Genomic DNA, 24809 nt, shown 5'->3' with positions numbered 1-24809 from the left:
AGTAGACTGCAGCCAATCACCTTCTCAGCAGACCGAATGACACGCTGCAGCCTGCCCTTATCCTTGGCTGTAGCAGCGGCGTACCAGATGGTGATGGAGGAGGTGAGGATGGACTCAATGATGGCTGTGTAGAAGTGCACCATCATAGTCTTTGGCAGGTTGAATTTCTTCAGCTGCCGCAGGAAGAACATCCTCTGCTGGGCTTTCTTGATGAGGGAGCTGATGTTTGGCTCTCACTTGAGATCCTGGGAGATGATGGTTCCCAGGAAGCGGAAAGATTCCACAGTGTCAATTGTGGAGTCACAGAGGGTGATGGGGGCATAATGCATGTTTCCAATCCACTTGGTGTTTCTTCTTTTTGTTAAAACTTAGCAACAGCCCTTAATTAATGCAATTGCTTTCTAAAATACAGAAATGTTCAAAACGTATGGACATAAATTTTGCAGAGCACTGTGTTCCTCGTTTTCATCAGATCACAGGACAAGATTTTATGATTCAACCATTTTCATTGCTGTAATCGTGCAGTGAATAGTTGAAGCTGTTGTTCATATTATAAAATCTAAACGAGGTTTTTTCATGAAAGCAACCACGGGTGAGAAATTAAAACTTATTCAGTTTCCTATTTTGCAATCATTAGTTTAGATTAGATTCAACTTTAAACATCATCATATGCCAAATAAGCTCAATAGGTACTAACAAAAGTGGTAAAAAAGAGATTGTTCAACTACTTAAAATTTCTCCAAAACCATTAAGTCAGAGACCCAAAATGCCATCTTAGCATTGTTGGGTTGTAGTCAGGTTTTTGCACCAGATGAAATAACGTATAAATTTACAATATATTTACAGCATGTGATTTGGTGCAAACCAAATAACCTAGCTGAAGCAGAGACGGCAGCAATGAGAAACACCAGACCACATTGACTGGGTTTCAGACCATGAGAAAAAATGCACAGTGAGCTGCTTTGCATCGCTTGCTCATGGGAACTTTGGCATGTTGACAGCTGCGCTCAGATGTTGACAATCCTTGATCCACATTGTGGTTATCTGATTTTATCCCCTCCTCTGTACTTTGTTTGTATGTGTGGTTAAATTAAACTTGTGTGAAACTGGTGACCTGGTCTTCAACCTATGCACACAACTTGGGCTCAACTGTCACCAACACCAAGCAAGAACTCATGAAGCACTGTAAATTACACCCATAGAAACATAATACTTGAATCACAATGTGGCATTGTGAAATCATCTGCCAAAAAATATCTATTGCTATACTTTGCTGAAGTGTTGCCCTTGCTGTGTTTTTAACAAGTGTTTTTTTTATACTGAAATACATTTTTTGAATTGCAAAGGAAGTATTTTTTTACTTCTTTATTTTTAACATCTAAGCACATCTGCAGGTGATTACTGTAAATTTGTGAATTATTTATACATTAAATGTATATGCTGGTATTAAAATGTGCATCAGTGTTTACACCAAAACTCTTTAGGAATTCATGATGCATTTATTTGTTTGAATTTCAGTGAACAATGATCTCAGTTAAAATACGTGTAAAAAATAACCTCTATCCACTTTCTTAAATGTAGCTGATTTAATAACACCATTGTAAGCAACATACTCATTAGATTTATGTGTTAATGAGACTACTGATAAGTTAGGTGATCGAAATCAGCCAATTTTTTTAACCAGTTGAATGCTCAAAAATCAGGGTATTTTTATGTTCATTAAATGCATAAATACTAAAAAACTGGTTCTGTTGTCTGTTCTTTGATGGACTTGGAATTTACAAGAACTGCTAACTTAATCAAGAAACATGCTGCAATCTTTTTAATATAGTTGCCCTACCTAAGATAGTTTAAACTTGAGCTAAGAGCTCAAGTTTAAACTATCATAATCAAATATTGCAAAAAAAAAAAAGTAATCATACAAATAATAGTTTAAATTAAAATAATTATTTCAATTATACTATAATCACCTAATTCTGGGTCTTGATTTCTGTTTTGTTGTCCATAATTTTAAATGAGTAGTCAAGTTGCAGATAAAAAGTTTAAAATGTTTAATCTGCCAAACCTTTTTTATATACAGGTCCTTCTCACAATATTAGCATATTGTGATAAAGCTCATTATTTTCCATAATGTCATGATGAAAATGTAACATTCATATATTTTAGATTCATTGCACACTAACTGAAATATTTCAGGTCTTTTATTGTCTTAATACAGATGATTTTGACATACAGCTCATGAAAACCCAAAATTCCTATCTCACAAAATTAGCATATTTCATCCGACCAATAAAAGAAAAGTGTTTTTAATACAAAAAACGTCAACCTTCAAATAATCATGTACAGTTATGCACTCAATACTTGGTCGGGAATCCTTTGGCAGAAATGACTGCTTCAATGCGGCGTGGCATGGAGGCAATCAGCCTGTGGCACTGCTGAGGTCTTATGGAGGCCCAGGATGCTTCGATAGCGGCCTTTAGCTCATCCAGAGTGTTGGGTCTTGAGTCTCTCAACGTTCTCTTCACAATATCTCACAGATTCTCTATGGGGTTCAGGTCAGGAGAGTTGGCAGGCCAATTGAGCACAGTGATACCATGGTCAGTAAACCATTTACCAGTGGTTTTGGCACTGTGAGCAGGTACCAGGTCGTGCTGAAAAATGAAATCTTCATCTCCATAAAGCTTTTCAGCAGATGGAAGCATGAAGTGCTCCAAAATCTCCTGATAGCTAGCTGCATTGACCCTGCCCTTGATAAAACACAGTGGACCAACACCAGCAGCTGACACGGCACCCCAGACCATCACTGACTGTGGGTACTTGACACTGGACTTCTGGCATTTTGGCATTTCCTTCTCCCCAGTCTTCCTCCAGACTCTGGCACCTTGATTTCCGAATGACATGCAGAATTTGCTTTCATCCGAAAAAAGTACTTTGGACCACTGAGCAACAGTCCAGTGCTGCTTCTCTGTAGCCCAGGTCAGGTGCTTCTGCTGCTGTTTCTGGTTCAAAAGTGGCTTGACCTGGGGAATGCGGCACCTGTAGCCCATTTCCTGCACACGCCTGTGCACGGTGGCTCTGGATGTTTCTACTCCAGACTCAGTCCACTGCTTCCGCAGGTCCCCCAAGGTCTGGAATCAGCCCTTCTCCACAATCTTCCTCAGGGTCCGGTCACCTCTTCTCGTTGTGCAGCGTTTTCAGCCACACTTTTTCCTTCCCACAGACTTCCCACTGAGGTGCCTTGATACAGCACTCTGGGAACAGCCTATTCGTTCAGAAATTTCTTTCTGTGTCTTACCCTCTTGCTTGAGGGTGTCAATAGTGGCCTTCTGGACAGCAGTCAGGTCGGCAGTCTTACCCATGATTGGGGTTTTGAGTGATGAACCAGGCTGGGAGTTTTAAAGGCCTCAGGAATCTTTTGCAGGTGTTTAGAGTTAACTCGTTGATTCAGATGATTAGGTTCATAGCTCGTTTAGAGACCCTTTTAATAATATGCTAATTTTGTGAGATAGGAATTTTGGGTTTTCATGAGCTGTATGCCAAAATCATCCGTTTTAAGACAATAAAAGACCTGACATATTTCAGTTAGTGTGCAATGAATCTAAAATATATGAATGTTAAATTTTCATCATTACATTATGAAAAATAATGAACATTTATCACAATATGCTAATATTTTGAGAAGGACCTGTATATTTTCACAATGTTAGTAACTTTCTAAAGTGTCTTGTTTGTTTACAGCCTTAGAGTCAGCCCTCTGTACTTTAAATTAGTAAATAACAGCTGAATCTTGATTTTTCTTTCTGACTAAAACCGACAAAAAGTGACTTTAACTGAAAGTCTCTCATATTTTCATCTTAACAGGCAGTTCCCCAAGTCTTCACGTTGAGCTTCGCATTTCTGAAAAAAACAAGTTTCTGAGTAAATTCATTCCGATGTTTTTTTTTTTTTTTTACATTTTTTGCATTATTTTTCTACTTCGCAAAATCATATTCTGTGCATGTTGCATTGCCATGCTAAAAAACGTTATTTAGCTTTTATGATGTTTAGCTTGAACTGCAGATGTTGAACTAATAATATAAATATATGATGGTCACATTTCAACCGTGGTTTTAGATAAAGTTGAATATCCATTTTTGCTGATGCCTGAAAATAGGAAGGAAATCAAAAGCAGTGAATCACGTGTAATTCAAAACACGCATTTCCAAAGACGTCTCTAAAAAGAAAACACTATTTTAACACATAATAGTGGCAATAACTTGCTTTTAAAAGACAGCCTCAGCTTATGAGGTATTGCTGTGCGTATGAGCACATAAAGAAACAATACTGAACGACAGCTGTTTGTTTTTAAATTTAAGAACTGCTCTTAACTGCTTGGAAATGATTTCAAACATATGTTGTTTGACTGACCAACGAGGGCATCTGGTAGCCGATTTAAGTATGATACTGTTTTTTTCCTGTTAAGTGAGAAACTTAAACAGCTACAACATGATTCAAAAAGGCCGCACATCTTATAATTTACTGAACTTTCTGTTTATAGTTGAATTCTATGGATTGATATTAAAGAAAAAAAAACATATTTCCTGTGTTTTTAACTGCTTTTACATTGAGTTTTGTGAATAAAGATGCCCCATATTTACACAAACTGGTCTTAGTAAAGGTCTTCTTTATTAAACTAGCCTTTTTTTCATCATCAACAGTGAAGAAAAAGCATTAAATGTTCCCGCTGAAAGAACAGGCAGGTTTTTTTTTTTTTTTTTTCTAATTTTGCACCCTTGAAAAAAAAGCCACGCTTTACAAGCATCGATCTGTGCAACTGTGAAACAGGAAAGGCAGAAGGTGTGAAACTGTGAGAGCAGCAGGCCTCTGGCCAGAAACAAATAGCAAAAAAAAGTTTCATATCAGTAAGCAAATTTATTTCAAATTCAATTTTTGGCTTGCAGCTGCTTATTTTTACCACTAGAGGGATCATTTATAACCATTTAGTTTCACTTTTTTTCCCATCTGCCACCAGCCTGGTTAACAAAGCCCGGAAACCACACTGACACTCTCCCTTTCCCCCACACCCCCCCTTTTTTTGCTGACAGGACACCTGTAACCTGTAACTCTATGCGTTACATTAACGCTCAGCTTGGACTCCTGCTTACTTGCACTGCTTTACTTGCACAATGATCACCTGCACTGTTGTATTGCTCTTGCATCTTATACTGCTCTATATTTACTCTCACTCACTTAAAACTGTGCACTTATATTTATATTATATTGTAGATATGTTTGTACTGTTTAATTTGTATTGTATTGCACCGACTACGCCAAAACAAATTCCTTGTATGTCCAAAAACGTACTTGGCAATAAAGCTTTTCTGATTCTGATTCTGATTCTGATTCTTATCTGTGAGTCTTCAGATAGCAAAGAGGTGGGCATTTAATAGCCTCAAATTCCAGTATAAGAGTCCAAACCTTGAATTTACCTTAATTTGCCTAATTAGAAAACTGTTTAAAAGTGGGGGAAAAAAATGCAATGTTTTTCTTTTAAACTATATATGAATAAGAAAGCAAGATCAAAGGTTGTTTGTGGTGTTTAATGCTAGGTCTGCGCAATGTCCAGTTTTTACACTCTTATTTTACACAGACATTTTGTCCAGTAATCAAGCCCCTATGGGGTTCCATTAGTGCCAAAAATATGTATATTTGTCTATGTATATGTTTATGTGTCTATGTATATGTTTATGTGCTGTGCTTCTGTGTCTATGTATATGTTTATGTGCTGTGCTTATGTCTATGTATGCTGTGTATGTGAGGTGCTTATGTCTATGTATGCTGTGTATGTGAGGTGCTTATGTTAGGTGCTGATGTCTATGCTAAGTGTATATGTTAGATGCTTATGTTAGATGTACATGTTAAGTGTATATGTTAGATGCTTATGTTAGATGTACATGTTAGATAGATGCCTATGTTAGCCCTCCCCCCCCCCCCTCTCCCCCCAGAAAAAAAAAACTAAACAGATGGGGGTAGTCATTATATATGGAGAGCTCATTAATTCAAAATGAAAAGAAACACTATTATAATTATTCATAAATACTCCATCCAATAAATAAATGTCCCCATGAAATAAAACAAAATATATAATAGAAATAATCTTTTTTTACTTTGTCAGGTATTTACTTGCTTCCAGATTTATGCATTTAAGATTTTACAATTTATTTCAAGATTACTCTATTTAATAATGGTATTTTATTTTTGATACTTTTATTTAGTAAAGCTACTTTAGGTGGGACTTTTATTTTTTAACCCCATTGTGTCTAGCAGCCTACAGATCTTGCAAGTTGCTGTTTGATCATGGTTGTTTTACAGTAAAAAATATTCCCACAGGAGGACTGTTTAAATACATTGTTTTTAAACCAGGACAATTATTGTTCCATTCATGATCAAACCATGTGATTTTTGCCAATAAGCTCCTTTGTAGACAACAGCATGTTGTTGAAAAAGTGTTGAAACATCGCACAGCTGGACGGCTACAATTACAAAATTTAGAGAAGGTCACATGAAGTCCAGCCCTCATTTGTAGATATCAAGGGGACAACCATAAGATAAGTCACCTTATAGTTTGTTATACCGTTCCTTATTGTTTGTTTTTCATAGGTCCCCCATTTTGATACCAAATATCAGCAACATCGACACGCAGTCCACTGCAGAAATTGAAAATGAGTAAGTGGAAATTTGATGTAAATCTCACACCCTCTATACATTTCAGCTACTCATAGTCCTTAATTTAGACATGTTACAGGGGTATGGAGTCTATACAAGATGTCACACTTGCAAAAGTCACAAGTACAACTTTGATCAAATTTGAGCACAATTATAATGATGGTTAAATGTTGGTTCCATTGCAGGCTGGATGCTGCTGCAATACTGCAAAGTCTTACCAGTCTGGTGGATGAAGGGACACCTCCTCGGTCTAACTATGTCAATGTGATGAGGGACTCTGTTCTTGAAAGTGCTTTTAGAGCATTCGATAGACAAAGATTTTCTCCTTGGCATAGGCTCAATGTTACCTTTGTCGACACTGCCGGGGTAACAGAGGGAGCTGTGGATGACGGGGGGCCAACTAGGGAGTTCCTTCGCCTGCTAATCACAGAAATAAAAGACAGCTCTTTTTTTAATGGCCCCGACTACAACAAGAATCGGTCCTTGGTGTCTCGGAGTATGCCACACTATCATATAATTTGAAGTCACTTGCTTGTTTTTAACATTTTTGGCACTGTGATGTCAATTCTGATAAACTGTTTTCTTGTGTCCATGTGTTTGGTGGTTTCACTTAAATTTTTTAGGTGTAGATAATGGCGACTACAGGAATCTGGGACAAATGATAAGTGTGGCCCTTGTCCATGGAGGAATCAAGCCCTTATTTTTTTCCCGGCGATTATACCACAGCATAGCCAGTCGTCCAACACCCCCAGTCACTCTTGAAGAAGTGGATGACAGAGAACTGCAGGAGCAACTGCAAAGGGTAGGTAATACTGTTATATTTGGGTAAATTGAGTATGAGACCAGGAGGGTATTGAAAAAAAGTCTATAAGCTGTGGGGTCATGACATATTGGAACTGAAATTGCTCACAAATATCACATTTGGTCATCCAAATAAGCTTCCTTGAATGGCTCTAATTAAGTGTATGTTTATTATTTCCCCATTTGCTGTTACACAGGTAATAACTGCAGAAACTCTGGCAGAAGCACGGGATGCCATAATGGAGGCTTCAGGTTCTCTTTGTCTTCTTGGCTGTTCTGCGGGTCTCCGAAGTCTGGATGAAAAGGAGTACTTTACACAACAAGCTCTAAGGGCATATGTCGAAGGAAGGACACAGAAAGCTTTGGAGCAGTAAACAAAAACGAAATTTTATATTTGATCTTAAATATTATGTTTTATGTCAAAGTGGGAAAATGAGATGGCCCATTTAAATGTATGCAATTGAACATAAGTAAGAGCTTTTCTTTGGTAAACACTCTTGTAATGACTTCAAAGAGAGATTTTACATGTTTACATTTTATATGTTCTGCTTCATGCAGGAACGTTATGATATGAATGTTCTGTGTAGGTTTCTAATTTATATATTCTGCTACACTTTGTATTTCCTTTAAATTACTTTGCCAAAGGGGAAACAGCAAATCTGAAAACAAGACATGAGCATGATTTGAAAACAAGACATGAGCATGATTTGAAAACAAGACTTGAGCATGATTTGAAAACAAGACATGAGCATGATTTGAAAACAAGACTTGAGCATGATCTGAAAACAAGACTTGTGCGTGATTTGAAAACAAGACTTGAGCATGATCTGAAAACAAGACATGAGCATGATTTGAAAACAAGACTTGAGCATGATCTGAAAACAAGACTTGTGCGTGATTTGAAAACAAGACTTGAGCATGATCTGAAAACAAGACATGAGCATGATCTGAAAACAAGACATGAGCATGATCTGAAAACAAGACATGAGCATGATTTGAATACAAGACTTGAGCATGATCTGAAAACAAGACTTGTGCGTGATTTGAAAACAAGACTTGAGCATGATCTGAAAACAAGACTTGAGCATGATTTGAAAACAAGACATGAGCATGATTTGAAAACAAGACTTGAGCATGATCTGAAAACAAGACTTGTGCGTGATTTGAAAACAAGACTTGAGCATGATCTGAAAACAAGACATGAGCATGATCTGAAAACAAGACTTGAGCATGATCTGAAAACAAGACATGAGCATGATCTGAAAACAAGACATGAGCATGATCTGAAAACAAGACATGAGCATGATTTGAATACAAGACTTGAGCATGATCTGAAAACAAGACATGAGCATGATCTGAAAACAAGACATGAGCATGATCTGAAAACAAGACTTGTGCATGATTTGAAAACAAGACTTGTGCATGATTTGAAAACAAGACTTGTGCATGATTTGACAACAAGACTTGTGCATGATTTGAAAACAAGACTTGTGCATGATTTGAAAATGTTTCCACGATGAATAACTGAACAGGTGTGTATATATGGAGTGTGAACCAGGTGGAGCAAGGAGACAGATTAGCTTGGAGCAGGTGAACCGGATAAAGTTAATTGACAGGCCAAAACATGGCTTGAGCAGAACTAAAAACTACAAAACTACAACTCCCAGAATGCTTTGCTCTAATCAAATGATTGTACACAGGTGTACTGCATAATGTCACTGATCAGGGTATGACTGATCTGTTTTTAACTTGTCTGTTCATTGTTGTTCTTTGTATGCTCTGATGAAGGTCTCTCCAACCGAAAGCTCACATTAAAGGTGAAATCTTTTACAAAATTTTTATATTCTTCATTAATGTGCAGCCTTATTAACATGTTGTGCATGGGGATTTTTGTTTGTATTTATAACTTGAGTTTTGAAGCATGTTACATCCTGAGTCAAAATGCAAAAACCCTGAAATACATTTTAAAAGAGAAATTTGTGTTAAAAGAGCAATGGCTGCAAACAAAAACTTTATTCTTTGCATCTCAATCCTTAGACTTTTCCAAAAGTAGCAATTTGATACATAAATAATGTGAATTAAGAAAAAACATGCGATATTTGCTGGAACCTGTTTTATACATGAATTAAAAGGTCAAAGGTTAGCCATCAACCACCTAAGTGTTACAAAGGTTTCATCCACTAATAAGTTTTGGTGTTTCATTACCAGGTTTTACAACTGCAGGAACTAACACTAATAGTAAAATATCAGATTGTAGCCAGGATACTCCTGTCAACACTCTCCTTGTCTGTAAACATCTCTCAACAAGCAGCGAACCATTGAATGGCAGAGAGCAGTTTCCTGTCTCACGGGCTGAAGTGAAAACAAAGGTCTTTACAATAAGCTTTGACATGCTGTGCATTAAAACCCGCAAAACACAGGAAGCTGTTGTTTTTATAGTTCTAGCAAGTGGCAGCGTGAGGAAAATGCACACTTTTAGAAAACAACTTTAACTCAGTGTACATCTTTTACATAAATTAGCTGTTAAGAACCTGCAATGATATTTGCCTCATACATGTTACATTACAGCTTTCCACAAAGAGTCTGTGTTTTATGCAACACAGACTTGTGTTTTATTCATTGTAAACCAGTTCCGGGTTTGAGAGCTGTCTTAATTTTACTCCCTTGAAATGAAAAAGGAAACTCATTAGGGGCAGTTTCAGCAACCCTTTTAAAAGTAACAGGAAATGGTTGCCTTGTTTGCTTTTATTACCAAAAACAGCAAGATAGTCCCAAGAAAATGATGTCAAGGAACATCATCTGTTTATATAAGCACTCTTTGATCTACTGGACAGAAAAACAAAGCAGCGCTCAGTCTTGTTTTCTGTACATGGCTATAAACCTTGTGTTGTAAATGATCTAGAGTATGTTCTATGATATTGCATTCCATTTTTATCTATTGAGATTATATTTTAAGGTGAGTAGGAGGGTTTTCAAATTTAGAATCGCTTTCACTGCAAATCTAAAGGGATCTTTGTTCAATTAACTGGTTTAAAAGCAACAAAACAAGGCTGCAGGGCATTGGCAGTACAACATGCTGTGTCTGCTTGACATTCAGAAAAAGCTGTAATTTCCCAAAGTCAATCTAACCATTAGGAAGAAATGACTGCTGGTTGCCAACAAAAGGAAAGGAATAATAACTAATTTAATTAATTATCGGAAATAAGTTATATATAAGTTAAGTTTTTCACTATAGACCTTATTTTCTAGTCATAATTTAGAAACATCAGAGTAAGCTTATTCTAAAATCTGTGCATTTTGCACAGTTTTAGACAGTAGCTGCTGAATTTTACAAAAACATATGTAAACAAAACACTGATTGGACAACAGTTAACAAAAGAGCATTAATTTGGCTTTTTTGTCTTGAAAATAAAACCTTTCCATTATAACTACAGGCAGAAAGGAAATGGAGATGAGATTTCTATGGACACTCCTCAGACGACACTAATAATTAAAATGTATTTGGTTTTTCATATGTCCGCAAATTTCCTAAATATATTTAGGTCTTTCATTTTTCATTAAATTAGTTAGTATTGTCGTTATAACTTTAGGGTTACATAGAAAACTATTTGAGTTGCCAGATAGGCAGCTGTAATTCAGAGAACATTTTCATTAATTTAAATAAGTCGTCATGTTGTTTTGGTTCTGTTTGCTCTTTTCATTCAAGGTGCCTAAAAGAAGCTACCAATCTCAATATCATTTCGTTACCCTTTAGTCTCATCTATTTTATTAGTATTTTTCCAAAAACAAGGCTTACCATACTTGTGCACATAAGCAGTGAGCAGAGCTAAGATAAAGTGGGCTGGGCTGTTTTTCAAATACACCAAAGGACTGAGGCATTTAGCCTCAGAGCGTCCTTAGGTCACAGATCGACCTCTGAGATCCCTGCTTTGATCATCTCGGACCACCATGGTCTCCTACCTTCTCTTACCGGCTGTCATCCTCTGTAAGCGTATAATTTAAATATAGGTTATGATCGTATAAACTGATGTTTTTTGTTTAATTAGCTGTTTATGATAGTAGTCTGTTTTTTTACCTGTTTCTTTACCTTTTTTAGCTGATAAAGGAAAACACAGTCGTATGTTTAATGTTAATTATTTAACTTGTTCATTTGCAGGTGTTGTCGTCTCACAACCAGCCAACATCACAGGTGAACTCAACAAATCTCTTCAGTGTTTTCACATATGGTAATAGTAAGGTTCTTGCTATGCTTTAGGTTACAAAATGCTCAAAAACTAACGTGAATTTATGTTTATTATTACTTTTTTTAATTTGACATCTCATCAGAATGATTTAATTTCTGTTGAACACTTGTTTTCTTGATTAGTCTATCCATTTCATGTCTCATAAACATTATATGGTCAGACACAAAGTAGCTACAGACCTTAGTGATACCTGTGAATCAACTCAACTTTCTTTACCTTTAGTCAGAATAAAGCAAACAGATTTCAAATATGCTGGTTGGATATTAAGACATTCTGTTTCTAATCAACTGTTGACAATGTATGTAAATCAGGGCATTCAGGCATAGTTTTGTTTTATAGATATTAATAGTATGGTTTGGTATTTTGTCTAAAAATGAATATTGACTTTCAGACGGAATCATCCTTTTACATATGGTTCCTAATGTAATTATTCTATTATAGGTAAGAAATATTCTTAGAATTAGTCTATATTTTCATACTTTTGCTTGATATTTAATAGTCTAGTTATCTAATCATTGCAGCTCTAATTTGCTGAATCAGATCACAGTTTAAACATTATTTTAATGCAAGAGAATTGAGGATTGCAAAAATAGCATAAGGAAATTAAATTTGTTTAGACCCTTCTAATTAAAATTGCTCTTTGTTCTCAATTACTTAGAGCTCCTGAGTACATTGTTATCTTTGATAACTTCACAAACTGTGCCAACTATTACAGAACGGAAACCTCTCCCTGTTATGATTTGGGGTTGTTTGGGTTTTGGTTTCTGGTTTTTTCTTATGTTTTTCACAGTTAAGGTTTTGACTCGTTCTTTTGTTATTATTCTTCTTAGATTTTGAATCATGCTTCCGTTATTTTCCTGGTTCATGCTTTTGTTTTGTCATCTTGTTCATGTTTTGTCAAGTTTTGTTTGTATATTCGAGTCTCTGTTTTTGCCGCAGCCACGTTTTGTTCTGACTGTCAATTAAGTTTATTCGGTTCACCTGTCCAAGTTAATCTGTCTCCTTGCTACACCTGTACCATGCTCCATTTATACACACCTGTTCAGTTAGCCGGCGTGGAAACATTTCTCATTTTCATGCTCATGTCTTGTTCTCTAACCAAGTCTTGTCTTTTTGATCATGCCATGCCTGTCTTGCCTGCCCGTTTGTTTTGTTCCTGCCTCCTGCTGAGTGTGAGTTTTTGTAATTAAACCTTTTTTCACTTACCATCACGATGCCTGCTCATCTGCATCTTGGGGTCCAATATCTTGCAAACCATAACACTCCCTCTCCAATTGGTGCGTTTAATTCCCAGAAAGGTCACTGAACAAAAATTCTTTCTCTGAAGGTTTACTCATCAGAACCCCAAAAAAGACATTTGACAGAAAAGGTAAATAAGTAAAACAAATCACTTTAATATCTAAGAAATACAGTCAGCTTAAAGAGGTATGTTTTAAAGCTAAGCCAGGAATAGAAAGAAAGCGTAGAAAAAAATCTACACTAAAAGCATTGACTGCCCTCTAAATCCTCTATTTTGTTTTAGCAAGACCAAATGTTTACATTCTTTCTTGCAGGTACAGAAAAACCAAAAAATGAGACAACGAGTTTCTACAAAGACGAGTTTAAAGCAATTGAAAATGACCTGGAAAAGAACAACACATTTTTAGTTATCTCAGAGGATAATGGTGAGTGAAAAATATACATTTCATATAGTAAACTGCTTATTAAGGACAAGCTGGTCTCACTTAAAAGAAAACACTAAAATAAAGAAGCAAAGGTCAATGAGCTTGACCTTTCAAAGAAACACAGGAAATCTACCAATTTATCCAGCAAAACACTCATCCTGTGATGCAATTTGAGTCTGAGTGTCACTTTAAATTATCCTGTGCCTATTAGTTAAGCTGGAGTATTTCTCTAATATCCTTTTTATTGTCCTGTAGAAAACTTCCAGGACCAGAAGAATGAATTTCTACACCAACACTGCCACCAGGATCTTCTGATAAATCTCAGTCATGTGCACTGTGGTGAACCTTTTCATGCAGAAATGCATAATATCCACGCAGATGAATGGTGTGTCCTTAAAAGCATCATCAGGTATTTATTTTGAATGTATCTCTAAAGAAAAAGAAATTAGGAAAGAAAAAAATTAGGCCAACCCAGTTTGGTGAGACCAGAGATGGGAATTTAAATTATTTTATTTGCAAAGAGTTGGCATGTCTAGAAAGGGCATGAGGCAGGAAGGGATTTAGAAAGATGTGGGCCCCTGGGGTCACAACCAGTTTTAGTGCCCTAACCACACAATTGTAAGAATTATGATTAATGATTAATTAATATTCATCAAAAATTATCATTTAAAATCATAATTTGAAAACAAATTAATTTCTTATCATCACTTATGAATAGAAATCAGAGATTTCGTCTGGTGTTGTGATTATAGACTCAAAGCTCTTTAATAATTACAAATTATTAACCAAAACCACCAACTGTCAGTTTATTCAACTGCTTCACCGAAGGTGGGGGAACGTCAACCTTGTTTTGACAGATAAATCACTCTTGCACGAAATAAACACAAATGCTTCTCTTGATTATATATATGAAGATTTATTGAAGCCAAATAATCCTGATAATCCCATTATTCTGGTCCAAAAACCTTCACCTAACTAACAAGCACCGTTCTACACAAAAGGAATAAAAATGACTACCTAACAATAATAATAAAAGAAAAACATATATGCGCATTTAGTGTCTATGAAGATCAAACCAGTAGTTTTATGGACAAAATGTGTAATTTGGGTTAAATGGAAAGAGATGTCCTCCTGTTGTGCTGATGTCTTGATCGCAGCGATCACCTGATAAAACGGTGGGGCCACGCCCCTTTAGCCACAACCAGCTGAACGCCCCAAATCTTAACAAAGGGTCATAAACTCTGAGGCGGGAACTCAGTGGAAAATCTCCAGCAATAAAACTGGAACAAAGAGTGGTCAGACGAGGCCCAGACTGCAGTTGCTTTGAATGAAAAACGTTTAAAAGTCCAACTTCTAACTCCTGGCTGATTTGAGATCAGCCGGACAAAACATGAACACGCCCCGATTCAACAGCGCTTGCGCACCAACTCAAAACTCAGCTCAGCATAACATAATTCAATCGGTATTGCATGCAACAAGTTAATACCTTAGATTAACTAGTGGTGATTCTAAATCACCTTAACTATGCCTCATCCTGCCCAGACCTCTAAATGCACCTATCCGGTTTAATATGAAAAGAACGAAATTACTTTGACGTGAATTTCTGCTCTCCACCGGTTTAGGAGGGATCAGGTCTGAAGAAAAATGAGGGGAGGGGGACCAAGCGTCCGTGATCAAATTAAAGAAAAAACGATAATTTCTCATCCGTCCAGGAGGGGAAAAGATGAACCGTTAGTCGACTGCATTACACAAGGAGGAAAACTCATCTCCTTGGACATAGAACCCTTGTGGGTTTCCACCTGCGCCGGGTGTCGATGTGGTCTTCGATCGGCAAATAAATCTCCTGATCTTCTCGTATCAGACAGATTTCCAGCTTTCAAGCTCTTCTGGGAATGGACTTGTGGAGCAAAAGTTCGCCTGTGAGCTTTTGTCTCTCCAGATATGCGCCTCCGTTGCGCTGTCCTGTGAGATCGGCGGGAAATGGCCACGAAACTCTGCATCTCAGCCGGTTTATGCTCCCAGTGACGTCAGAGCTGCGACGTCTGTTGAGCTGCACATGTCAAAATGTGCAACCAAAATGGATGGCCCCAACACAATTTTCTATCAGGCATGCAAATTGTAACAGATTCATTCTAACATCATTTTTAGAAATCATTTCATTCATCCTGCTGAATAACTGGTTTCCTCCTTTACCCCCTAGTTCCAATCACCTGCTCTCTTTATGTGCCATCAGGAAATAGCTTAACCACAACAGTTTTAGTTACGGTTACAGTTGCACTGTTACAATAATTTAATGCTTGTGGGGAAGTTAGAAATGCCTCTTTTAGCGTTAAAATAAAAAGCTTTTTGGATTCGTCCGTCCGTCCGTCCATCCCTCCATCCATCCATCCATCCCTCCATCCAGCCAGCCAGCCAGCCAGTCAGAGTACACAAGGCCGGTATTTAATCCCAGGATCTTCTTGCTGCAAGGCAACAGTACCACCAACTGTGCCATCATCCAGCCCCAGCAAACATAACTAAATATTTTTACTTTATTATATTTTTTATGCTGCTATATGAGAGGTTTTATTTTAAAGGGTCCTAAAACACCAGTGAAATATATATGTAAAATATATACATTTAATTATGGCATTTTAATTATGCCATTAAGTTCAGCCATAAACTGGAAAATGTAACATTTGGAACCTTTTTTTACAGGTTTTCCATAGCAATAGCTTTTTATTTTGGTTTTTGGAGTGCACTGTCATTTTTATTTATCCACACACCACAGACGCAGATAATTTATCTATATATTTTTTTCGTTTGTCATAAAATATCCATCATGTATTAATTTCTTTTTACCTGCTGCAGACCCTACAATGATTTGACGCAATGTTTGGAGTTAGTGACCGAGTATACCGGCTGCTATTTTCCAAATCCTGACATTCAAGACTTCTTCCTCTACATCCACTCCACCTACTTCCAGAACTGCATGGAGAAAGCGGAAGATCAGTTTCAAGATGCCCCTACCAGCCTGGTGGTGGCACTCACCATCATCCCAGTCAGCCTCATCCCTGTCATGGTTTGTCTGGTGCTCTGGAAAAGTTAAGAGCAGACTGGCCCATTTTCCAAAAGATCAGCCTCAGCTTGGAATATTTTAGCTGCCAAAGCATTAAAGAGAAGATTATTTGCTTTATTTTATATATGGATTAATATTCACAAAATACTCACAAAAGTGAGTGTAAAATTGTATAGATGTGGGAAGTTATTACATGTGAAGAGCAAAGCTTACTTAATGTCAAAAGTCATGTTTTAGATAAAACCAGGAGAGTTTATGATTAACACATAGAAATTTAGCTTTTAAATGATAGTCCCGATAAAGTTCCTGAACCACACTCAAGGCAATTGAATTAAAACAATAAAAAACACTCATTTATGTAAACATACAAGTAATATCTGAAAACAGTTGAATGATTTAAAAATTATATGTTTTTTGATGTTATTTTCAAAATTAAAACCTGAAATTACCACGTTTGTCAAACTTGCCTTTGATAATACTGACATTTTCTCTGCCCACCTCTAGAGAGAGCACATGTGCCAAAAAGACTGAATGCTGCTAAGTTTTAGAGCGACTATTAAAGGTTCATACGAACATTGCGGCCTATCTCAATTTCTGTTAACATAATTAATAAAATTATATTGAATTAGAATTACTCCTTACCCACTTTATGACAAATTATTATTATTGTGGAAAGAATATCTGAAAAAGGCATCATTCAGTGGCAGACATTTATAAAAGGTTCCCATGTATATACATTGTAAATATTATAAATTATACCGGCTCTGACAATTTCCGGCTATTCAAAATAAAATTACGTTTTAATTTTATTTTATAATAAAATTTTGTGTGTGTTGTTTATTGTGGCGCTATGTGTGTGTGTTTTTATTCTAAATCCTTTAGAAAGGCACAGAAATATCTACAGTCAGATCAGTGAAGATCAGAGGTCTTAGATGAAGGTCTCCGATGTTTGTTAGGGAACATCAATGAACAAACAGCATCATGAAGACCAAGCAACACAGCATACAGGTCAGGGAAAAAGTTGAGGAGATGTTTAGGTTTAGGAATAGGTTATAAAAAATATTACAAGCTTTGAACATCTCACAGAGCTCTGTCCATTATATCCTCTCTTAACCAGAAACACTACAGTCACACACTGACGACTGCAAATTCTAATTCAGCCTTGGTAAACAACAGTGCAATGAAGTCCTGCATGAGATCTTTGAAAATAAAATTCAAAAAATGCAAATTCATATGGGCTTATGCTATTTAATAATAACATAAGATACAATTCCTTTGTTTTTTGCTGAAATGTGTGAATTGTGTCGTTGTGTAAATAATTAAATTAAATTCTTGCTGGTAACAGAAGAGGCAACTGATAAAATGTGAGAACTCTGAAACTGTTAAAGCAAAACCTTTTATTAACTTAAAGAGGGTCATGTACAACTAACCTCAGTTTTCACACCTACACCTCCCAGAGCAGCACTGCCCATAAAAAGCGTTTCTGGTCACTAAATGGTGCTAAATGTCGCCGAGCGATCAGCAATACATAGCTGACCAACATCAGTCTTTTTTGGGTTTTTTTGTTATGGTGTTTATGTTGTTGGTAATAAACAATAGCAGTTTCTGCTTGAACGGCACTGAGCCCCTTCTTCTGCACCCAAAAACAATCTAAGTTGGTCTATCAACAGTCTAACCTAAAAATGCGTTTTGGTGGGTTTTCATAAGTATAATAAAAGTCTAACAAATCTCTAACTTTGAATTGAAGTGTCTGCCGCACTGGATAAAGAGCCAAGCCATTCATATTAAAACCTGCCATTGTGGCAGGAGTACAGAGTTATGTGTGATCACACAAATCAAACCTGAAACTGCCAAACATGAGCAGAAAATTTAAACCATGACACACAGGATGAGTGTGATGATGCTGTTTAAAGTTACCCTAAATGTAAGTTTCCCAACACTGAAACACTGTCTAAAAATACAATGAAGATTTGTGTTTTGTTTGGCTCTCCTATCAGTGGAACTGTGTATGTTTGAATTAGATTTTCTCAGCTGCCAAAAAAAGAAGGCTCATTGTTTACCATTTCCTTGCTGGACATTTTTTCACTGCATTAACTCAAATAGTTTCCTTAAAGGAAAGCAGTTCGGCATTTTGCTAAAAACACACCTCGGAAACCACCCTGACACTCTCCCTTTCCCCTACACCCCCCCTTTTTTGCTGACAGGACACCTGTAACCTGTAACTCTATGCGTTACATTAACGCTCAGCATGGACTCCTGCTTTACTTGCACTGCCATACTTGCACAATGATCACCTGCACTGTTGTATTGCTCTTGCATCTTATACTGCTCTATACTTACTCTCACTCACTTAAAACTGTGCACATATATTTATATTATATTGTAGATATGTTTATACTGTTTAATTTGTATTGTATTGCACTGACTACGCCAAAACAAATTCCTTGTATGTCCAAAAACGTACTTGGCAATAAAGCTTTTCTGATTCTGATTCTGATTCTGATTCTCTACATGCAGTCAACAGTCAAAGCTGTGGAAATGTCAGATCACTTGTCAGGTTAAGAGCTGAAAACGTTGCTTTTGTTTCATCATCATTCCTCAAAAGAAAAGAGTTTCCTGTAAGAAATAATGGGAAAAATCTGCTTTTGAATGCTTTCCTTTTCAAGTATCAGAGTTTTGCAATGCAATTTAAGCTCAGCAACCACAACCGCTGGCAGCACATGCATCACTGTCACTGTCTCAAGTTTTGCAGTTGAGTATCGTTTCTGGGACACTTGCTTCTGAGTACAAAAGTGCCTTATCATCATTGTATAAAGAGTTATGCTGCAAATAGCTTTGCACTTTTTTGGATTATGCTTTACAGAGCTCACTTCCCAGATGACGCTGCAATACAGCTCATCTACACCACCAGCGATTGTTGCACCATGCACAGTAGATGCATGTTGAAGCAACAAGAGGGAGACATATTGACAAATGGTCAAGGCATGCAGTAGGCTTGCTTGCAACAAACATTATATTTGGTGTAAGATATTAAGCATTTTTAAGTCAAACAGCCAAGTCCATGTAACGTTACCAGTTATTGCTGTGAAAGTCCAAGTCAGGTTCAAAGTCTTTTGGGATTTGATGAACTCGAGTATAAAGACATTACATTCAGACCTGATTCCAAGTCATGTGAATCCAGTCTGCACCTCTGCTAACATATAAGAGCTACAAAATTTAGACAAAATAATGTTTATCTGCCTTTGATTAACCGTATATTAATAATAAAATTCAGCTGCAGTCAATGAGGGAAATATGAAGCCCTTCAAAATTATCAGCACTTTCAAGATGTGTGCAAAAGCCTTGACATAAATTATTGTGATGGAGACTAGGTGACCACAAAAGTTCTCTTTCCGCAGTGGTTCTCTAACAGTAAGCTTTAATGATTTCCTGCCTGCTTATTGTACATCGTGAGAAGATAACATTAGACCCTTGTTTAGCTTTGTTTGTTGCAGTTTTTTTTTACTTTTTAATACTTTCTTGTAATTTCCTGCCTTACTATTTTGAGGAGCCATATGTGAGTTTTTACTACCCCAGGGAAACAGGAAAACTAATTTAAAAAAAGTAAACTGTAGATTATTAAATTATAATCTCTTATAGTGGAATATTTTTCTGAGTGAATAAATAATTACATTTACATTTATTTTAGGGATTCTTACACATCTTCACCAGAGATCTTAATAATGCTATATGTAAACGTTTGCTCTCATATAATTCCTAGTTTTATCTTTTTTGGACACATTTGAATGTTTCAGATCATCAAACTAATTCTAATTGTAATACCCGAGAAAATACAAATGCAAATGGTTTTATTTATATGGGGAAAGAAGCTATCCCATGTGAAAAAGCAATTGCCCTGCTTGTTAAATCATGACTTGGCTGTGATTAACGCTTTTTTGTTTTCAGAAGCTGAGTTCATGTTTACTAGCAGTTTACTAGCAGTTTACTAGCCTGATCAACAAGCCTGTCTGACCACATGAAGTAGGCTATCACAACACATCATAATCCAATATAAAGAAATTCAAGAACAGATGTGAAACAAAGTTACTGTGAGATCTTGTCTGGAAAGTTACAAATCTGTTTCTATGGGTCTGAGACTCCTGGGAACCACAGTGAGAACCATTATCCACAAATGTAAAAAACATGGAACCGTGGTGAACCTTCCAATGAGTGGCCATCTTATTAAAATCACTCAGAGATTATTTTCTCTTTTGTTGTCTGGTTTTAACAGCTTCTTTTGCAGATGTTTTGGGTTGACCAGATTTTTACATATGAATAAAATTGACAAAAAGAGGCTACTGCTAATAAAATGCTGAGAAGGGAATTCGATGTTTGAATGAGATGTGATGAAGCATGAGCACATCCAAAAAAAAGTCAGATTTCATGACATCTCATATAAAATAAGACACCCCCACCTGCTGGATAACATTTGCAAAAACCTATTACTGACCGCAAGCAAAGCTATAGGTCCCTCTACCAATATTATTAATTTTACAATACTTGTTTATTTTTACTTTTTATTTTCTGAAGTAACACTAAGGCAGAAAAAACTTTAGGAATCAAGTAGATTATGAGAAAGCAAATACAAGGTGGGTTGAGATGAAGTTAATGACTGGATTGGAACTTAAAATACAATAATATATATACAGGTCCTTCTCAAAATATTAGCATATTGTGATAAAGTTCATTATTTTTCACAATGTCATGATGAAAATTTAACATTCATATATTTTAGATTCATGGCACACTAAATGTGAGTGCTGTATCAAGGCACCTCAGTGGGAAGTCTGTGGGAAGGAAAAAGTGTGGCAGAAAACGCTGCACAACGAGAAGAGGTGACCGGACCCTGAGGAAGATTGTGGAGAAGGGCCGATTCCAGACCTTGGGGGACCTGCAGAAGCAGTGGACTGAGTCTGGAGTAGAAACATCCAGAGCCACCGTGCACAGGCGTGTGCAGGAAATGGGCTACAGGTGCCGCATTCCCCAGGTCAAGCCACTTTTGAACCAGAAACAGCGGCAGAAGCGCCTGACCTGGGCTACAGAGAAGCAGCACTGGACTGTTGCTCAGTGGTCCAAAGTACTTTTTTCGGATGAAAGCAAATTCTGCATGTCATTCGGAAATCAAGGTGCCAGAGTCTGCAGGAAGACTGGGGAGAAGGAAATGCCAAAATGCCAGAAGTCCAGTGTCAAGTACCCACAGTCAGTGATGGTCTGGGTGCCGTGTCAGCTGCTGGTGTTGGTCCACTGTGTTTTATCAAGGGCAGGGTCAATGCAGCTAGCTATCAGGAGATTTTGGAGCACTTCATGCTTCCATCTGCTGAAAAGCTTTATGGAGATGAAGATTTCATTTTTCAGCACGACCTGGCACCTGCTCACAGTGCCAAAACCACTGGTAAATGGTTTACTGACCATGGTATCACTGTGCTCAATTGGCCTGCCAACTCTCCTGACCTGAACCCCATAGAGAATCTGTGGGATATTGTGAAGAGAACGTTGAGAGACTCAAGACCCAACACTCTAGATGAGCTAAAGGCCGCTATCGAAGCATCCTGGGCCTCCATAAGACCTCAGCAGCGCCACAGGCTGATTGCCTCCATGCCACACCGCATTGAAGCAGTCATTTCTGCAAAAGGATTCCCGACCAAGTATTGAGTGCATAACTGTACATGATTATTTGAAGGTTGATGTTTTTTGTATTAAAAACACTTTTCTTTTATTGGTCGGATGAAATATGCTAATTTTGCGAGATAGGAATTTTGGGTTTTCATGAGCTGTATGCCAAAATCATCCGTATTAAGACAATAAAAGACCTGAAATATTTCAGTTAGTGTGCAATGAATATAAAATATATGAATGTTAAATTTTCATCATGACATTATGGAAAATAATGAACTTTATCACAATATGCTAATATGTTGAGAAGGACCTGTATGTGATTATATGTGATGCTGTAAAGGTATGTAAATATATAAATTAAAAAATGAAAACCCAGGCCGCAAATCCGATTTGTCTCTGTTTTATATGCAAGCTTACATTTCAGGTTTGCATTCTGTACATAATTGTTGATGCTAAGTATGCTGTAAAACAGTCATACAACTGCACAATTAACTACTGCACAGTTTCTATTTAATGACTATGTCAAGTATCATAACTTTGATAAAAATTTGAGTATTAAGACAAACATGATTTGCAGCTTTAAGGTGGCTGTGACTCTGTCAATGACTGTAAGTAGATTTTTCTAAAATGGAAAAAGTTGCTGGATTGTTAGTTTTTGTGGGTTTTTTGTTTTTGTTTTTTGCAGTGTAATGGTCGGTCTGTCTCAGCAGGACAGGGGATGATGTTAGGATACAGTAATGGCAGTAGATCTACACATTTCATATAGGCTTACTGGTGTGTTTTTGGGACAAATGTAAATTTGTTTGGCACAAATGCTTTGGAAACAGGATTTTCTGTTAAGCCTTGGCCCACATCTTTTTATACAGTTGCATAATACAAAATTTGAATAATCCAGCCAACAAAGGACTACATCTCTGGGCCTGGAATCCATGATTGTGCAACAAACACTCATGTAAACACTTAAGCGTTTACATATCAGGACATGGTTAAATAACCAGGTCTTTACCAGGTTCTGTACAAAATGTGTGTACAAAAACATACAACAGAATCAACACTATCAGTGTTTGTCAAACAAGATTAAGCCAAAATGAGAAAAAAAATAACCCTATGATTAAAAGCTCTTAGAACAATTTTCAGAAGTCTCATTAGTCATTTACTCTGACTTTATTAGTGTTTTGCATTCTTGTGGAAGAACTTTGGCCCATTCTTCTTCACAGTGTTGCTTTGGTTTATTGAGGTTTTCAGACATGTTTTCTGCATGAGTCTTCTAAGGTCACACCACAGCATTTCAATAAAGTTAATGTCTGGAATTTGACTGCTTCACCTGGGTTATTTTCTTCTTCAGCCATTCTGCTTCAGTTGTGCTGCTGCGTTTGGCATCATTGTTCTGTTGATGTTTGACCCAAACTTCAGCTGTCCGGCAGACGGCCTCACATTTGACTTCAGTATACTTTGGTATACAAAAGAGCTCATGGTCTAAATTTTTCCCAAATGGGAGACTGCAAATTGAGTTGTGACAATAAATAATGTTGATGATTTCATGGTCTACTCAGTGACTGCAAGGTGTCCTGGTTGTGTGACTGCAAAATAAGCCCAAATTATCAGACCTCCAACACTATGTTTCCCTTTTGGTGTGGTCTGTTTTTGCTGTTATGTTTGGTTTGCTCATCACCAAACAATGTCTACTTTGGTCTAATCTATCCAAGGAAATTTGTTTTCCAAAGGCCATACTCTCTTTCGAGACAAGAGGCTTTCTTCTTCAACCAATTAAAACAACCCATGCTTGTTCAATGTTCTTCTTGTTGTTCTGTCATGCAAGTCATCATTTACTATGCTAACTGAAGCCTGTGTTGGAATTATGAATCTGAGATTATTAATATTAATATTTTATCAAATAATATTTCGGTCTGTTAAGGGTTGTCCTGTGAATACCAGCCCAGTGAGGCGATGGTATTAGGACAAAATAGAAAGGTGTGAGGCAATCTCTGACATTATTGAACAGCAAAACTCTGCTCATATATGGAATGAATTCACACAATTTCTTAAAATACAAGAATTTATTAACAAAAATAAGTCAACTCAAAGTCAAACATATTTCAATCAACAAACTCTTTACTATGCTAAAACAATCCAACTAAACTACCAAGCAGAATTAAAGAATAACGAAGACTAATGGGCTATGTACAATATAAACAAGTTGATTAAAGATGGTTGAAAACCATGACCAAAAAGAGTGATGCAACATTACCATGCAATGTTTATGTTTGAGAACCAAGGATTATCTTGAATAATCTGGAAATGAAGTTAAGTTAGTCTTGGAACTAACTTTGGCAATAATCAGCAGACGTTTAGACAACCATTCACAATGCAAGATCAGATAAAATATTATTTTAATAAAATAATGTTTTAAATAATGATCTGCTGAATAAAACCAACCTTCTGGATGACCATTTCTCAACGGTGTCTAATTAGCTGCTTTTATTTATTGAAATAATATTTGAAGAAATATTATTAAGGGAGTATTTTGGAAAAGAGCCAAATCTTTCTGGAGAAATGGGGCTTAATGGTGTTTACTTAATTATCAAATCTAGTAAAATGATGTTTAGGGACTATTATTCACTAGCTTGAAAACTAACAACCTTTCTGTTAAATACTCTTTCGTAGCAAGCACGTGTTCTTACC

The 24809-nt window shown here is 36.7% G+C and overlaps 2 protein-coding genes across 3 annotated transcripts; both read left to right on the top strand.

Moving 5' to 3' along the window:
* The first annotated feature begins 6432 nt into the window (after positions 1-6432).
* LOC124874630 (G2/M phase-specific E3 ubiquitin-protein ligase-like) lies at positions 6433-8201 on the top strand. The gene is made up of 4 exons (XM_047376065.1): positions 6433-6705; positions 6891-7201; positions 7329-7507; positions 7704-8201. Exons 2-4 carry the CDS (start codon positions 6973-6975, stop codon positions 7878-7880), a joined length of 585 nt encoding a protein of 194 aa, XP_047232021.1. The 5' UTR covers positions 6433-6705; positions 6891-6972; the 3' UTR covers positions 7881-8201.
* Positions 8202-11379: 3178 nt separating this feature from the next.
* On the top strand, positions 11380-17312 carry LOC124875408 (receptor activity-modifying protein 3-like). Of its 2 annotated transcripts, XM_047377551.1 has the most exons (6): positions 11383-11491; positions 11663-11695; positions 13078-13119; positions 13304-13414; positions 13670-13823; positions 16265-17312. In XM_047377551.1, the coding sequence occupies exons 1-6, from the start codon at positions 11455-11457 to the stop codon at positions 16500-16502; spliced, it is 615 nt and encodes a 204-aa protein (XP_047233507.1). In that variant the 5' UTR covers positions 11383-11454; the 3' UTR covers positions 16503-17312. The 2 variants fall into 2 exon arrangements, with proteins under 2 accessions (XP_047233509.1, XP_047233507.1); XM_047377553.1 differs by lacking the exon at positions 13078-13119 and having other exon boundaries at positions 11380-11491.
* Positions 17313-24809: the final 7497 nt, after the last annotated feature.

This window comes from Girardinichthys multiradiatus, chromosome 10 (assembly GCF_021462225.1).
Source record: "Girardinichthys multiradiatus isolate DD_20200921_A chromosome 10, DD_fGirMul_XY1, whole genome shotgun sequence".
In the NCBI taxonomy this organism is placed as follows: Eukaryota; Metazoa; Chordata; class Actinopteri; order Cyprinodontiformes; family Goodeidae; genus Girardinichthys; species Girardinichthys multiradiatus.
The sequence above is the reverse complement of the archived record's forward strand: the minus strand, read 5'-3'. Positions and strand labels throughout refer to the sequence as shown.

Excerpts from the sequence above, each read along its gene's own strand:
- LOC124874630 (XM_047376065.1), top strand. The coding sequence starts at position 6,973 with ATGAGGGACTCTGTTCTTGAAAGTGCTTTTAGAGCATTCGATAGACAA. Across the intron at positions 7,202-7,328 it reads TCGGTCCTTGGTGTCTCGGA|GTGTAGATAATGGCGACTAC; the intron begins GTATGCCACACT and ends TAAATTTTTTAG. Across the intron at positions 7,508-7,703 it reads TGCAGGAGCAACTGCAAAGG|GTAATAACTGCAGAAACTCT; the intron begins GTAGGTAATACT and ends GCTGTTACACAG.
- LOC124875408 (XM_047377551.1), top strand. The coding sequence starts at position 11,455 with ATGGTCTCCTACCTTCTCTTACCGGCTGTCATCCTCT. Across the intron at positions 13,415-13,669 it reads AGTTATCTCAGAGGATAATG|AAAACTTCCAGGACCAGAAG; the intron begins GTGAGTGAAAAA and ends ATTGTCCTGTAG. Across the intron at positions 13,824-16,264 it reads GTCCTTAAAAGCATCATCAG|ACCCTACAATGATTTGACGC; the intron begins GTATTTATTTTG and ends TACCTGCTGCAG.